General features: G+C 37.9%; 3 protein-coding genes across 5 annotated transcripts in view; all 3 read right to left on the reverse strand.

Moving 5' to 3' along the window:
• Window positions 1–530: 530 nt before the first annotated feature.
• LOC111243033 (homeodomain-interacting protein kinase 1-like) lies at window positions 531–6,056 on the reverse strand. The gene is made up of 7 exons (XM_022788036.2): window positions 6,051–6,056; window positions 4,903–5,415; window positions 4,664–4,728; window positions 3,949–4,086; window positions 3,467–3,674; window positions 3,042–3,251; window positions 531–2,835 (listed from the first exon to the last, which is right to left on the reverse strand). The coding sequence occupies exons 1-7, from the start codon at window positions 6,054–6,056 to the stop codon at window positions 2,722–2,724; spliced, it is 1,254 nt and encodes a 417-aa protein (XP_022643771.1). The 3' UTR covers window positions 531–2,721.
• Window positions 6,057–7,662: 1,606 nt separating this feature from the next.
• On the reverse strand, window positions 7,663–11,436 carry LOC111253557 (5-aminolevulinate synthase, erythroid-specific, mitochondrial-like). Of its 2 annotated transcripts, none has more exons than XM_022813132.2 (3): window positions 11,258–11,436; window positions 8,322–9,762; window positions 7,663–7,871 (listed from the first exon to the last, which is right to left on the reverse strand). In XM_022813132.2, exons 1-3 carry the CDS (start codon window positions 11,305–11,307, stop codon window positions 7,704–7,706), a joined length of 1,659 nt encoding a protein of 552 aa, XP_022668867.1. In that variant the 5' UTR covers window positions 11,308–11,436; the 3' UTR covers window positions 7,663–7,703. The 2 variants fall into 2 exon arrangements, with proteins under 2 accessions (XP_022668867.1, XP_022668877.1); XM_022813142.2 differs by lacking the exon at window positions 11,258–11,436 and adding an exon at window positions 10,933–11,251.
• Window positions 11,437–13,477: 2,041 nt separating this feature from the next.
• The window catches only part of LOC111243040 (uncharacterized), a 277,350-nt gene continuing 277,131 nt past the window's right edge, over window positions 13,478–13,696 (reverse strand). Inside the window, exon 2 of one of the 2 annotated variants that reach the window (XM_022788052.2) lies at window positions 13,478–13,643. In XM_022788052.2, the coding sequence (XP_022643787.1) occupies window positions 13,535–13,643 (109 nt within the window). In that variant the 3' untranslated portion in view covers window positions 13,478–13,534. The remainder of the gene's footprint in view (window positions 13,644–13,696) is intronic. The other variant, XR_015319301.1, reaches the window with a different exon arrangement.

Genomic DNA, 13,696 nt, shown 5'->3' on the forward strand with positions numbered 1-13,696 from the left:
TTTTTCAGAGATCAAGAAGATACCAATTATTTGCCAATTACCTAATGCATACAAGCTGTTGCTTGTCAACGTATGGCAGAATAAGTGGTATCTTCGCATATATTTTTCATGTTTTAACATTTTTTATGTAAAAAATGTATGTGCAACATGTATCTGCCTGTGATCTCTGACTAAATAAATTCATATATGCTTTTCAGAGATCAAGAAGATGCCAATCATTTGCCAATTACCAAATGCATACAAGCTGTTGCTTGTGAACGTATGGCAGAATAAGTGGTACCTTCGCATATATTTTTAATGTTTTAACATTTTTTATGTATATAAAAAATTTATGTGCAACTGTATCTGCATGTGATCTCTGACTAAATAAATTCATATGTGCTTTTCAGAGATCAAGAAGATGCCCATTATTTGCCAATTATCAAATGCATACAAGCTGTTGCTTGTCAACGTATGGCAGAATAAGTGGTATCTTCGCATATATTTTTCATGTTTTAACATTTTTTATTTATATAAAAAATGTATGCGCAATATGTATTTGCATGTGATCTCTGATTAAATAAATTCATATATGCTTTTCAGAGATCAAGAAGATGCCAATCATTTGCCAATTACCAAATGCATACAAGCTGTTGCTTGTGAACGTATGGCAGAATAAGTGGTACCTTCGCATATATTTTTAATGTTTTAACATTTTTTATGTATATAAAAAATGTATGTGCAACATGTATCTGCCTGTGATCTCTGACTAAATAAATTCATATATGCTTTTCAGAGATCAAGAAGATGCCAATCATTTGCCAATTACCAAATGCATACAAGCTGTTGCTTGTGAACGTATGGCAGAATAAGTGGTACCTTCGCATATATTTTTAATGTTTTAACATTTTTTATGTATATAAAAAATGTATGTGCAACATGTATCTGCCTGTGATCTCTGACTAAATAAATTCATATATGCTTTTCAGAGATCAAGAAGATGCCAATCATTTGCCAATTACCAAATGCATACAAGCTGTTGCTTGTGAACGTATGGCAGAATAAGTGGTACCTTCGCATATATTTTTAATGTTTTAACATTTTTTATGTATATAAAAAATTTATGTGCAACGTGTATCTGCATGTGATCTCTGACTAAATAAATTCATATGTGCTTTTCAGAGATCAAGAAGATGCCCATTATTTGCCAATTATCAAATGCATACAAGCTGTTGCTTGTCAACGTATGGCAGAATAAGTGGTATCTTCGCATATATTTTTCATGTTTTAACATTTTTTATTTATATAAAAAATGTATGCGCAATATGTATTTGCATGTGATCTCTGATTAAATAAATTCATATATGCTTTTCAGAGATCAAGAAGATGCCAATCATTTGCCAATTACCAAATGCATACAAGCTGTTGCTTGTGAACGTATGGCAGAATAAGTGGTACCTTCGCATATATTTTTAATGTTTTAACATTTTTTATGTATATAAAAAATTATGTGCAACGTGTATCTGCATGTGATCTCTGACTAAATAAATTCATATGTGCTTTTCAGAGATCAAGAAGATGCCCATTATTTGCCAATTATCAAATGCATACAAGCTGTTGCTTGTCAACGTATGGCAGAATAAGTGGTATCTTCGCATATATTTTTCATGTTTTAACATTTTTTATTTATATAAAAAATGTATGCGCAATATGTATTTGCATGTGATCTCTGATTAAATAAATTCATATATGCTTTTCAGAGATCAAGAAGATGCCAATCATTTGCCAATTACCAAATGCATACAAGCTGTTGCTTGTGAACGTATGGCAGAATAAGTGGTACCTTCGCATATATTTTTAATGTTTTAACATTTTTTATGTATATAAAAAATGTATGTGCAACGTGTATCTGCATGTGATCTCTGACTAAATAAATTCATATGTGCTTTTCAGAGATCAAGAAGATGCCCATTATTTGCCAATTATCAAATGCATACAAGCTGTTGCTTGTGAACGTATGGCAGAATAAGTGGTATCTTCGCATATATTTTTCATGTTTTAACATTTTTTATTTATATAAAAAATGTATGCGCAATATGTATTTGCATGTGATCTCTGATTAAATAAATTCATATGTGTTTTTCAGAGATCAAGAAGATGCCAATTATTTGCCAATTACCAAATGCATACAAGCTGTTGCTTGTCAACGTATGGCAGAATAAGTGGTATCTTCGCATATATTTTTCATGTTTTAACATTTTTTATTTATATAAAAAATGTATGCAATATGTATTTGCATGTGATCTCTGACTAAATAAATTCATATATGCTTTTCAGAGATCAAGAAGATACCAATTATTTGCCAATTACCAAATGCATACAAGCTGTTGCTTGTCAACGTATGGCAGAATAAGTGGTATCTTCGCATATATTTTTCATGTTTTAACATGTTTTATCTATATAAAAAAACGTATGTGCAATATATATCTGCATGTGACCTCTCACTAAATAAATTCGTATGTGTTTTTTTAGTAATAATATCACAGTAATAATTTGCATCTTATAGATGTATATCACCCGTTATAGTAAAATACATATTTCAATGGTATCACAATAATTCGAAGTATCGATGACTAGGACGAGTTGAGCAGATGAATCCATATGCTTCTGAAGCTTAAAGCTTCAGGCTTATCACCTTATATTTTTGTTTTTTATCCAACCAATATTTTTTGCTGTCGATGCCTAATTAAGCATGGCGGTGGCGACAGCAATCGGTTGTTGGTACATGGAAGCGTATGCAGCGGCCTGCGCGGCCGCGCGGAAATGCATAGCTCGGTCAGACAACTCTTCCATTATCTAAAACAACGAAATGAACGAACATTTTGAATTAGAATCAGTATTATCATTATTCTTAATTTTAGTATAGGTTTGGTTAGAAAAAATATTTCCTATTATTCAAATATTATCTGTATAAACTTTTGATCTACGCAGCAATTTATGAATTAAAGTAGTCTATTTATCATGAATTTCAGAAAAATGAATTCGCAGAAGCAGAAGGTTACCTCAACTGAGTGCCTGACATGCCTGCAGAAATCATATCTGTCGAGGTGTTTTAGCTTCATGAAATTGTGATTGGCGGCATCTTTTGGTGTAATGCGAGTATCCGGATCAAGAGACAGCATTCGTTCGACCAAATCAGTGAACTGGCGTCGATCTGCTTTTTCCGCCAATGCTTCTGTATTGTCTAGTTCTAGATTCATTGGCGGATTCACCTAAACAACAAACAACGGAAAAGAATTGCCTAAAATTAAACACATGCAAGAGCGATTCTTCAAGGTTTTCAAGGTAAAAATTATTTTGAACAAAAGATATATCGACAGCCTAGGCCCAAACTGTGTACTCGACAAGTTGACTATTCGCATAAGGAATCATCAAGAGAAATCTAACTAACAACCAATTGAACTCCTTCTCATTGCATTATTCATACCTTTGCTAGGTCTCTCAGGGAATCGAAGATATATATTCTGTTCTCGCATGAACGAATTCGTGTTTCAGCCTCAAACTCGTGTCGGCTTTTGAGCCTCCAGAAATGAGATTTCAGCAAAGGCGTTCTTACTGGGACAAAGAACTGCCTTGTACGGGCACCCGAATTCAGTACATTTGAGGCTGGGAGACCCTGAGTTTCTACAATGTACCTGCAAACGATTAATTCGCAGAAGCAATCTTATTAGTCTCTAGAGTACCTTTACGCTTTCAATAATTCCGAATATGCAGTTCGCTTGCTTGGTCCCCGCTTGCTTGATTTGCCCTAAACATAAATATCAAAATAAAACTAGACAAGCTTCTCCGATACTACCATTATGCACTGCTCATATGCCCTAAAGATTCACAGGTAACGTAACACGTTACAACTACACCATCACAAGTATCTACAGCCGGGTCCATATATAGATGTAGAAAAATACTAACCTGATTTGGTCGTATTCCGATCTCCCAGGGTACAGCGGCCATCCGAGAAAGAGTTCGGCCATGAGGCAGCCCAAACTCCACATATCAATTGCTTCATTGAACGGAAAGCCTAAAAGTACCTCCGGGGCACGATAGAACCTGTAAAAGCCATTGTATTTGATTAAGCAACTATCTTCTTAGCTTATTGATTTGGCTCGGCATAAAAATCTCATCTGGCTATTTTTTAAACTTATTGATTTAAAGCTACGCGAGGAAAGAAACACATAACATCTATAACACCTATTATGTGTTATTAATTAATAAGCAGCCCACTCTCAACGATGTATTTGTGTGGTACCACACGATGCTCACCTCGGTTGACTAGAGTCAAAGGCAGTCGTGATTATATAATATGCATTGTATATGCTTCCAGTTTGTTCTTGATTATCATATAAATTTTTATTGCATAATAACAGGGAATATAAACTATAACCTTAGGTAATGCTATGGGATGATCGGCGTAAATTCTTCCCAACAAAAGTTACGGAGTTTCCAACATAAAACATAATCGAAAAAGTTATCGTTGCGCAAATATCAATGGTTTGATTATGCTGTTGATATATTATTAGCTAAATGCTTACGAATTATTTGTCGCTAGTGGATTCAGGACGTGAAATCAAAGTACTTCGGTTTAACCTCAACTAAGTTATTCAACTCTTAAATCTACATGACTTACCTCGACTGAACACACGAGTCGATAGCCGCCTCACTTACGCTTATTGACAAACCAAAATCGATCACCTAAAAACATATTCGCAAGCAATAACGGAAATATTAGTAACATTTTATTTTTATTGCAGTTGGGCTTTGGTGAGGTACATGATTTAAAATTAGTTGGATTTGAATATAGTTAAACTAGCGGTTTTACAAACATATATTTGCCGACAACGTTATTAGACATTAGACATTTCTTACCTTGATCCGGAAAGGCTGACGTATTGGATCGACAAGCATAATGTTCGCCGGCTTTAAGTCGGCATGTATCAGCCCAAGCGTCTTTAGCTTGTCTAGTGCTGTTAACAGCTGCTGTACGATAGGGCGAATATGCTTCAGTGGTAAACAATGGGATTCTCTCTCCACGACATAGTCGAAGAGACTTTGTCGAAGCATTTCAAAAACAATGCATTTGTGCTGCTTGTGTTCGAAAAACTCAAAGGCTTGCACAAAATTGTATGCAGGGTTTTCAACCGACAATTGCTGAATTATTGATACTTCGTTGTCGCGTTTTTTTGAATTTCGCGGATCATTTTCGAGTACTTTTATTGCGACATTTCTGGTTGTCCCCTTCTGTTGGCATCTTACAACTTGGCCATAGGTGCCCTTGCCAAGGAATTCAAGGACTTCGTATTGGTTTCCGGTCGCTGATGTCAGCACTTCATTCTTAACCAACTCATAGTCGGTTTCAGAAATCGAAGAGGACAATACGACCTGAAAAAGCAAAGATAAAGTCGAACACTATAATATTGAAAATTTGCGTAAATTAGTACTGCTTTTATTAACATTTCAGTTAAGGAAAAAATATTTAATTTTTTATATGTCGGAGTTCAAGAGTAGTAGTAGTACGAAATGGAACACCGATTCACTCTGTAAGGAACTCATTCCAGGAAGTATGGTTACAGTAACAACCAGCGGCATAATGAAAGGAAGAAACTGAAATGGCAGAACTAGCACAAGTATCTCAGAGAAAGGTGAACGGGAAATTTATAAAATTCTTAGTTTGTAATGAGAAGTTAATTCAAATTGAACGCGATATTTTCGATGATACATGCAACGAGGAAGAAGGACCCTTGAAACAGTCAATACAAAAACTGTATAAGTTAAACAATCTGTTTACAAGGTGATAAATTCCTGCACTTTCCGCGGTTGTCTTCCATTTTTTTTAACGAATTAATCAGTTTGTCTAGCCAGAGATTTTCGGGTCTGTTGTCGACAAGGTTCCACAGGCAGTCTTTGGGGCCCGCTATATTTTCAGATGTACTGTTACGGATTTCATCTGCCCGTGATAGTAAAAAGTGGCAATCCGTCAACCCAAAGCCCGATTTTTGCAGAATAGTCTTAACAACCTTCATCATGTACTGCCAGGCCTTACTGTTAGGATAAAGAAAACTAATATCACTCACCAGCTTTTCGAAGGACCACTTCAGTCAATCATTTTTGGCTATTTTATACATCGAACTGGATCTGCAATGCTGATTGGTGATACTGTAAAGACGCCGTTTTCAATAGCACTGAGTAACAAAAAACGCTTCTTTCATTGTAAGTCTTGCATTTTATAGGCTTGCCGTTTAACCCAAGACGATCAAAAGCACGCAAAATTGAAAGCTGTCATAAACAGAACAAATAATAAAATCAATGAATCTTTCACAGTATACTTAAAACAAAAAGATACAGAAACAACCATTTTCACCGCAATAAACACTAGCGGAACGGAGTTGGCACTGACACGGGGGTCTTGGAACCAAAATATCTTCGGTAATAATCTGGTTGGGAACATATAACCTGATGTGGTATTGTAATTGTTGTTGCATGATCAGGGTATACAAAAGATTTATCGAGTCCTATGAGGACAAAATAGCTGATATCGGCTTACAGTTTTTCGAGAGCAAACAATGCTATTTCCTCGCTCACCTGCAGTTTTTGATTTGTTAGCTAAAAATACTATTCATATTGGAAATTTTATAGTTTTTGAAAAATTATGCGTTCGCAAAATAACTCATGACTTCGAGCTTTTGGTGGTATTACTCGTCATTCGGAATTTCACAGGAACTATCTGCCGCATTTTACGGTCTGCTATCAGTGAAAAAAACTAATGGAACATTACTGAAACCACTTATTGAGTTGTTTTCCGTTATAGTAGTTATTGTTTAATGGCGATCTTTTCGATGAAAATTAGTATTGTTTGCTTTTAAACTAATCATCGTCAAATATTTTTATGGGAGTATTACGCCTAAATAATGTGCGTCTACGGTGCAATACAGTAATCTTCATTAAATATGTCTTCTTTCATTTCTTCTGTATAGACATATGACTTGTTGTATAGACATATGTATAGACATATGTTGGCTATCCAGTGTATTGTACATTACGTTGATCTAATACTCACCACTTACGAACTTGCACTTCAGATAACACATTATAAAATCCTAGATTTGAAGTCACTATTAAGCCATATTTCTCTTTCCCGTCTCTTTCCCAACTATTAAAAAACCGCTACTCAGAACTGATACAAATTCTACTGCTTTCATCGATACTAATGCTAATATTTTGAGCTATAAGTCTACTGGCTTATTGTAAGTGAAACACATTTTTTGTATAACGCAAAGTTTGTTTCTGTCGATTAGGGATACGGTCAGCCTAAGAATACTCCTTATAACATGTGTTTTCGATTAATGACCATCTCCTACATATTAAACAACAAAGTATACACGCAGGCGTGTGCTGTATGCACGGTACAATCTACTATTTTACAATGTCAACATCGCTGGACCATTAAACAATCTTTTGCTCAACTTCTGCTCTCAAAGGCAAATAAATTTTAAAGGGCTCGGCTCATAAATTAAGTGGCATTATTTCATGAACTTCAACTCCATTTATGGAGAAAGGTATATATATATATATATATATATATATATATATATATATATATATAATATTACTAGAAGAACACTAGTCCAGTGAAGTAAAATTAACTTAGTTTTTATTAAGTTCCAAAACTGTTAAGATTGCTGAACAGATTGCTGTGGAGGCATGAGACCCAACCCGGCAATATGCCAGGCCTCACACAGGTCCAGAACAAATTGGTCGACCATTGCTTTGTCGTGAAAAGGTGTCGGCGCTAGACGTAGTCGTTCCTCGCCGCGGGAAACTGTCGGATAATTAATTGCCTAGAATTATCATACCATTATCAAAAGAGAATACATGAACAAAGATTATTATAGGCCTAAGTGAGACAAAAATGTTAAAATATTTAGAGACAAGTATTCTGTTAGAAAATTTAAACAAATTCCCTACATTGACGTACTGTCCAGTGGGATTCATTGGTCATATTACGCCGATTCAACTATCTTTAATCTTTTGTTTTACTTTTTGTAATGAAATCGCCCCGATGCGTTTTCGATAAAAATAATTGTGCGATACTGAAACCTCGACTGCGATTGCCTCGATTTGTGATCTTTTTGGCAAAAGATTGCAAAATAAATTTTGTAGGTACTTTGAAAGCGATAAATGCTTAAAATATTAAAAGTGGACATACAGCCAACGAGTAGCAGTGATATCTATTATTACGTATATTTCAACATTAAAATACAAAACTAATGTTTCGTCTTAAACGGTACCTGCACATAATGTCCAAACCGCATGAGTTCGTTGCTGACTCGTGTGCACGCTGCCGGATCTCCTACGTGTACCGGAATGATATGCGACTTCGAGTTGAAAACAGGCAAGCCAACAGCTCTAAGTCGTTCCCGGGTATATCCGACCACTTGTTGATGGCGGCGTCGCAGTAATCGTCCCTCATCCTCACCCAGGATTTCAATCGAGGCCCGAGCACCACAAAGAACTGTTGGTGGTAGCGATGTTGTGAAAATGAAACCTGCGCCGTACGATCGTATGAAGTCGACGAAATTTGAGGTCGACGCTATATAGCCACCGATGTTACCGAAAGCCTTTCCTAGGGTTCCCGAAATGACATCCATCTTAGCGAGGATTCCGCGCTGTTCACCTACGCCCGCGCCATGGTCACCATACAGTCCAACGGCATGTACCTCATCAATAAACGTCATGGCTCCATGTTTATGAGCCAAGTCGCAAATCTCCTCCATCGGTGAAATATCACCAGTCATCGAATGCACGCTCTCGAACGCAACAATCTTCGGTACCCACTTCGGTACTTGACTGAGCAGTTCGGCCAAGTGGGCAACGTCATTATGGCGAAATATATGTTTTGGCGCTCCACAGTTTTTAATGCCTTGAATCATGGAGGCATGATTTCCAGCATCGGAAAAGATGTGCATACCCGGAACGAGTTTTCCTAGGGTAAATAAAGTTGTATCGTTCGCCACAAAGCACGAAGTGAATAATAAAGCGGCCTGCTTTTGATGTAGTTTAGCCAGATCCTTTTCGAGATTCTCATGCATCAACGAATTGCCGGAGATGTTTCGAGTGCCACCAGCCCCCGCTCCATGTTTTTCGAGTGCCTCCTGTACAGCCGCCTTAACTTTTGGGTGTCGTGACATGCCCAGGTAGTCGTTGGAACACCATACCGTGATTGGTTTTGAGCTGTCAGCCATTTCTGTGTGCTCAGTTGCCTTGGGAAACTGCTTAGCCAATCGGTTGACCTTTTTGAAAACGCGATAGGAATGGTCCATTTTCTTCTTAGCGATCATCGACTGGAAGTGACTTTCATAGTTGAAGTCAAGCTTATCGGTAGCGATATCAACATCTAGCACAGGTTTCTCGGCGAATTCAACGGCATCAGGGCATGAAACAGACTTAATCGCCGTTTTATTAGCTGCCAAAAACGGGCATCGGTTGCAGCGATTCACCTCATCCACAGGACAGGTGAACGGCTCCGACTGCTTCAGGCTTTCCACACTGGCCTGTTGGCTGCAAGCTGTTGCGATACTGACCGATCGCGCTAGGTACGGACATTGCCGCTGATACATGCTAATGAGGGGTGATGCATACTTCTTAACGTAGGCTGTGGTTAAACGGCTAACGAATGGGCACGGCATAATGGTATAGAGCGTTAGATTGATTTTGCCTACACAATTTTTCCTGTGAAGAAATGTTAAGAACGGAAACCATTTCAGCATGTTAATTTTCTCGACTTCTGAGGAAAAAATCTATCAAAAGCAAACGTCTAAACGCTTATAGACTATATATACGTGTTTTATCAAATTATCGTCTTTATGCATGTTTTCTGGGCTATATATACTTAGATTTCAGATGTGCATACATTTAAAAACTTACCAGAGTATACTTACCAGCTCAAGTTATTAATTCAAGGGTAATAATACATACGGTTGTAATATAACTAAGTTAGTGCGCTTCTCTCCACATTGCTCCCATGCTTATCATTCAAGCGAATGCGAAAATTATTTTCTGCATAATTGTCTGCGCGCTTATCTTGCAGTTGCGAAAGCAAATTCCTACCGCTTACTAGTTGAAACGCTTTTTCTACACGAGTTAGTACTGGCACTAAATTACCTATACAGGTAACACAGAAAATGCCGACGGGCCCGTAGATACCAATCGAGCTGCCTACGGCAAACGTGGTGTCTTAGATAAACTTTTGTCCAACAACCGGCCAAAGGCTGCCAATGAGACGAGCGCCGAACTTTCGAGAAAACAAATCGGGTTAATGTTGCTTTGCTCGATTTCATAGAATACAATGAAAGATAACGTGAGAAATGGGCGTACAAAAATTGATGACCTAAGCTTATAATAAACAATTTGCTACACCTTGATCTCCATTTGATACGTTGAAGATATTAAGCGACTGTTTCCAATAAAGCATGTTAGGTAGATGTGAATAATGGAATTATCTCGGATACAAAAAAAATGGCAATAAACTATTTTATCCAGAGAAGCGCTAGAAGTAAATATTGCTCAAGTACATATAATTGGACATAAAGAGACCGACTGACTGAAGGTGATATCATTACACGAATAGAACAGATCAAAATTAGTTGCAAGGAGATTTGCTTGAAGACTGCCTGTTGTGCGTATGAAATTTTCTACCACCAAATCTTCATCAGGCTCACCTAGACAACGACAGCGGTGAAAACCCTTATGCTTTCTAAAATTTCATGCGATTAACGTTCTACCTAACATGCCTTATTAGAAACACTCCGTAACACCATAAACTTATGTATTAACGCTTGCGATCACAACAGCGCTGCATTGAATTAATATAAGCCTATCCTACCGTCTTAATATATTTACCTTAATAGTAAATAACACCCAAGGCACCAAATACAACGTCACACCACTAAAAATCACACATACACACAAGCATTCAAATCTACACGACAGAATTAAATAAGCGCCTTTAACGCTTACACAAGCCTAAACGACATTTTATCCCAAAAGAAATTTAAGACATCAGCTACCACGATCAACTATGAAAACAGCAGCACAAGGCTGGGTGTTACTGCCAGATCAGTAGCGGAAGATCCAATAAAATCAACAGAAAAACACGCAGGCTAGGCACCGTCTGCCTGATGTGTATTTCTGTAGCTGTTGCAGCCAGCTGTTCCGATCTGCCTACCTTGACGGACACGTATAAAGTAAATGATCAACCAGCACCCGCGAAATCATTTGCCGGTACTTGTTCGTAATCGAGAACTGCAGCGGGGCTGAGCGGCAGCGGCGGCGTCCGCGCAGAAGAGTTGTTTCTCGCCGTCAATCATCGCGACTGGGCGACACTCGCTGTTTGGCGAGAGTCAATGGCTGCTCGCCAACCAACAAGAAAGACGTAAAGCGTCACCGAGTAACAGCAGCTGTAACGGAGCGAAACAGCGCTTCAAGAAGTGCCGCGGCAAGGGCGAACTTCTACGGTTCAGCAACTGCTATTAACGCTGCTGTAACTTTTGCAGAAGCAACAGTAGCAGAAGTGGGGAAGTTGTCGATGTACAATGGTATGGAGTCGGATTGTTGCAGCGAAATGGCCGTTACTCGCTTGCTTTTTTAATTCGTTGTTACATACGTTCGCCGCTTATTTGCCTGATGCTGAAAAAATTCGACTAAGTACTACGGAGCAGATCCGTAACTCTGTCTGTTCCGTATCACCACAGATGAGAGCAATAAACGCTGGCCAGACGTCAAATTAGCCCCGCTATTTGTTGGCTTGTTCGGGGGTAAGGATAGGAAAGATTGCTCGTAAGAGAAGTTGCACTATTGTGACGGCATAGCAGAACGCCAGCCATGACAGTAGTAGGCCGATACAAAGTAATTGAGTGAGTTAAATGCGGCGTAGACAAACACAAGAGAATATACGGGCAAACGCCATGATGACGCTATAAGACGCAACATACGGATGCACTGACGGAAGGCGTCAGGGCATGATCTACCTTTGACATGATTTACATGGGTGGACATCCCTGACGCCAAAAGTGTTTGTCAAAAATCAAGTCTAGAAAAACTATTATCATTGATTGAAAGACGGATAGCATTAAATATGGAATTGGTCTCAGTAACGCTGACTTCGTTTAGCTTATACTCTGGTGTATTTTACATAAATTGATAATATATAGATGCAGGTTAATTCGAACCTCTACTTTCTGAGACAAATCTCAGTTTGCTTCTGGCCACAAAACGCGTATCTTGTTGATAAATAGTGCTACTTCTTAAAATACATGATTTTCTCTTCTCTATACCCTTCTCCCAGACTGGTCTGACTCATCGAAACGAGAAATATATTACAAATCAGGCTTTTAGTAACTAATATCATTAAATAAACTGACATAATTTAACTCCTTGCAATAGCAAAAATCTGACTTTAGATGGAATTAATGCCCGACAATAAAGATCAAGATTCAATAAAGATGGCAGAATACAAGAGTAAGCAATAACTAAGCCAGCATAATACGACACGTAAAGCATATTATCTAAAAGCTTTTTGTTATCGTCAAAGACTTTTTATCGGCTTTTTTTTATTTTAACATTTATCGGCTAATCAATGAACTCTTGCAGAATTCAAAGAAAATTACAATGGCAGTTCATAGAAACTGGGGTCGTCATTAAACCATAACAACCGAAACACCGCAAAACACATCGGAACGTACAGAGATAAATAACATCGACCCCATAAATATAATTTCCTATGTTCTTTTAAACACGCGTGATTAGTATTAGTCACGCTAAAAGACTACGGCTGTAGGTTCTTAGGACCACTTGCTAGCTTGTGTCAGGGCTTTGACCAGCTGCATGAGTGGATCATTGAACCCGGACCGTTTTGTCAACTATATGGACACCTGAGACAATGTATTTCCTTGTATTTATGCCAAGAAGAGAATTTTCGATGTTCGCTTTAACCATATGGGATGGATATCCAGTATGTGTTCTCTATATGAACACATGTCTGAAACAACATCTCTAACTGGAGTACTGTGCTTTTCAATATGATGAAAATCATAGGAAACTAGATTATCTGAGCTGACAAAGCCGGCACTCAATGATTTGAAAAACATTCAATCGTTTCTCAAATAGTAATGAATCGCGCACCAAATAAGGTGTTCATATGTGGCGTAACCATAACTCCTACTGGACGCTTTTGGCAAACCATACATTGCTCTTAAGCAACTATCGTAGGAATAATAATCGATATATTTTCATGTGTCGATGAGACTGGCCGTTCGATCAAGACCGCGCTCATCTAATTCGTTATCTCCACTAACGAACATCTAAATTTACTCACCTCTTATGTATATATAGTAGACGTGTCGTTGAAAAAATGTGCTAGAGGGCCTATGGCAGATTGTCCGCTTCTTTTTATCTGCCGTGTATGGTCTAGTAAATAAATGACTAAATATATCTACGTGTCGTATTATAACAACTGGTAGTTAACACTCGCCTTTCCATCGCCGAAATGCACAAATTCCCGGGTACTCAGGTACAAAGTCAGTCGCGCATTTGGACTTTGTTTCTTGTAGACGCTGAAAGTCAAATGGCAGAGCATAGCAAAGGAAAATACACGGAGGAGTACATC

This window comes from Varroa destructor, unplaced genomic scaffold (assembly GCF_002443255.2).
Source record: "Varroa destructor unplaced genomic scaffold, Vdes_3.0 BEIS01000001.1, whole genome shotgun sequence".
NCBI classification, from domain to species: Eukaryota; Metazoa; Arthropoda; class Arachnida; order Mesostigmata; family Varroidae; genus Varroa; species Varroa destructor.

What these genes read in the sequence shown, in the direction of transcription:
- LOC111253557 (XM_022813132.2), bottom strand. Translation starts at nt 11,307, where the DNA reads ATGATTTCGCGGGTGCTGGTTGATCATTTACTTTATACGTGTCCGTCA. An exon ending in CTTTATACGTGTCCGTCAAG is followed by an intron (nt 9,763 to 11,257) that starts GTAGGCAGATCG and finishes ATTTCTTCACAG; the next exon opens with GAAAAATTGTGTAGGCAAAA. An exon ending in GGTTTGGACATTATGTGCAG is followed by an intron (nt 7,872 to 8,321) that starts GTACCGTTTAAG and finishes TGATAATTCTAG; the next exon opens with GCAATTAATTATCCGACAGT.
- LOC111243033 (XM_022788036.2), bottom strand. An exon ending in GTCAGCCTTTCCGGATCAAG is followed by an intron (nt 4,729 to 4,902) that starts GTAAGAAATGTC and finishes ATATGTTTTTAG; the next exon opens with GTGATCGATTTTGGTTTGTC. An exon ending in GACTCGTGTGTTCAGTCGAG is followed by an intron (nt 4,087 to 4,663) that starts GTAAGTCATGTA and finishes TGGCTTTTACAG; the next exon opens with GTTCTATCGTGCCCCGGAGG.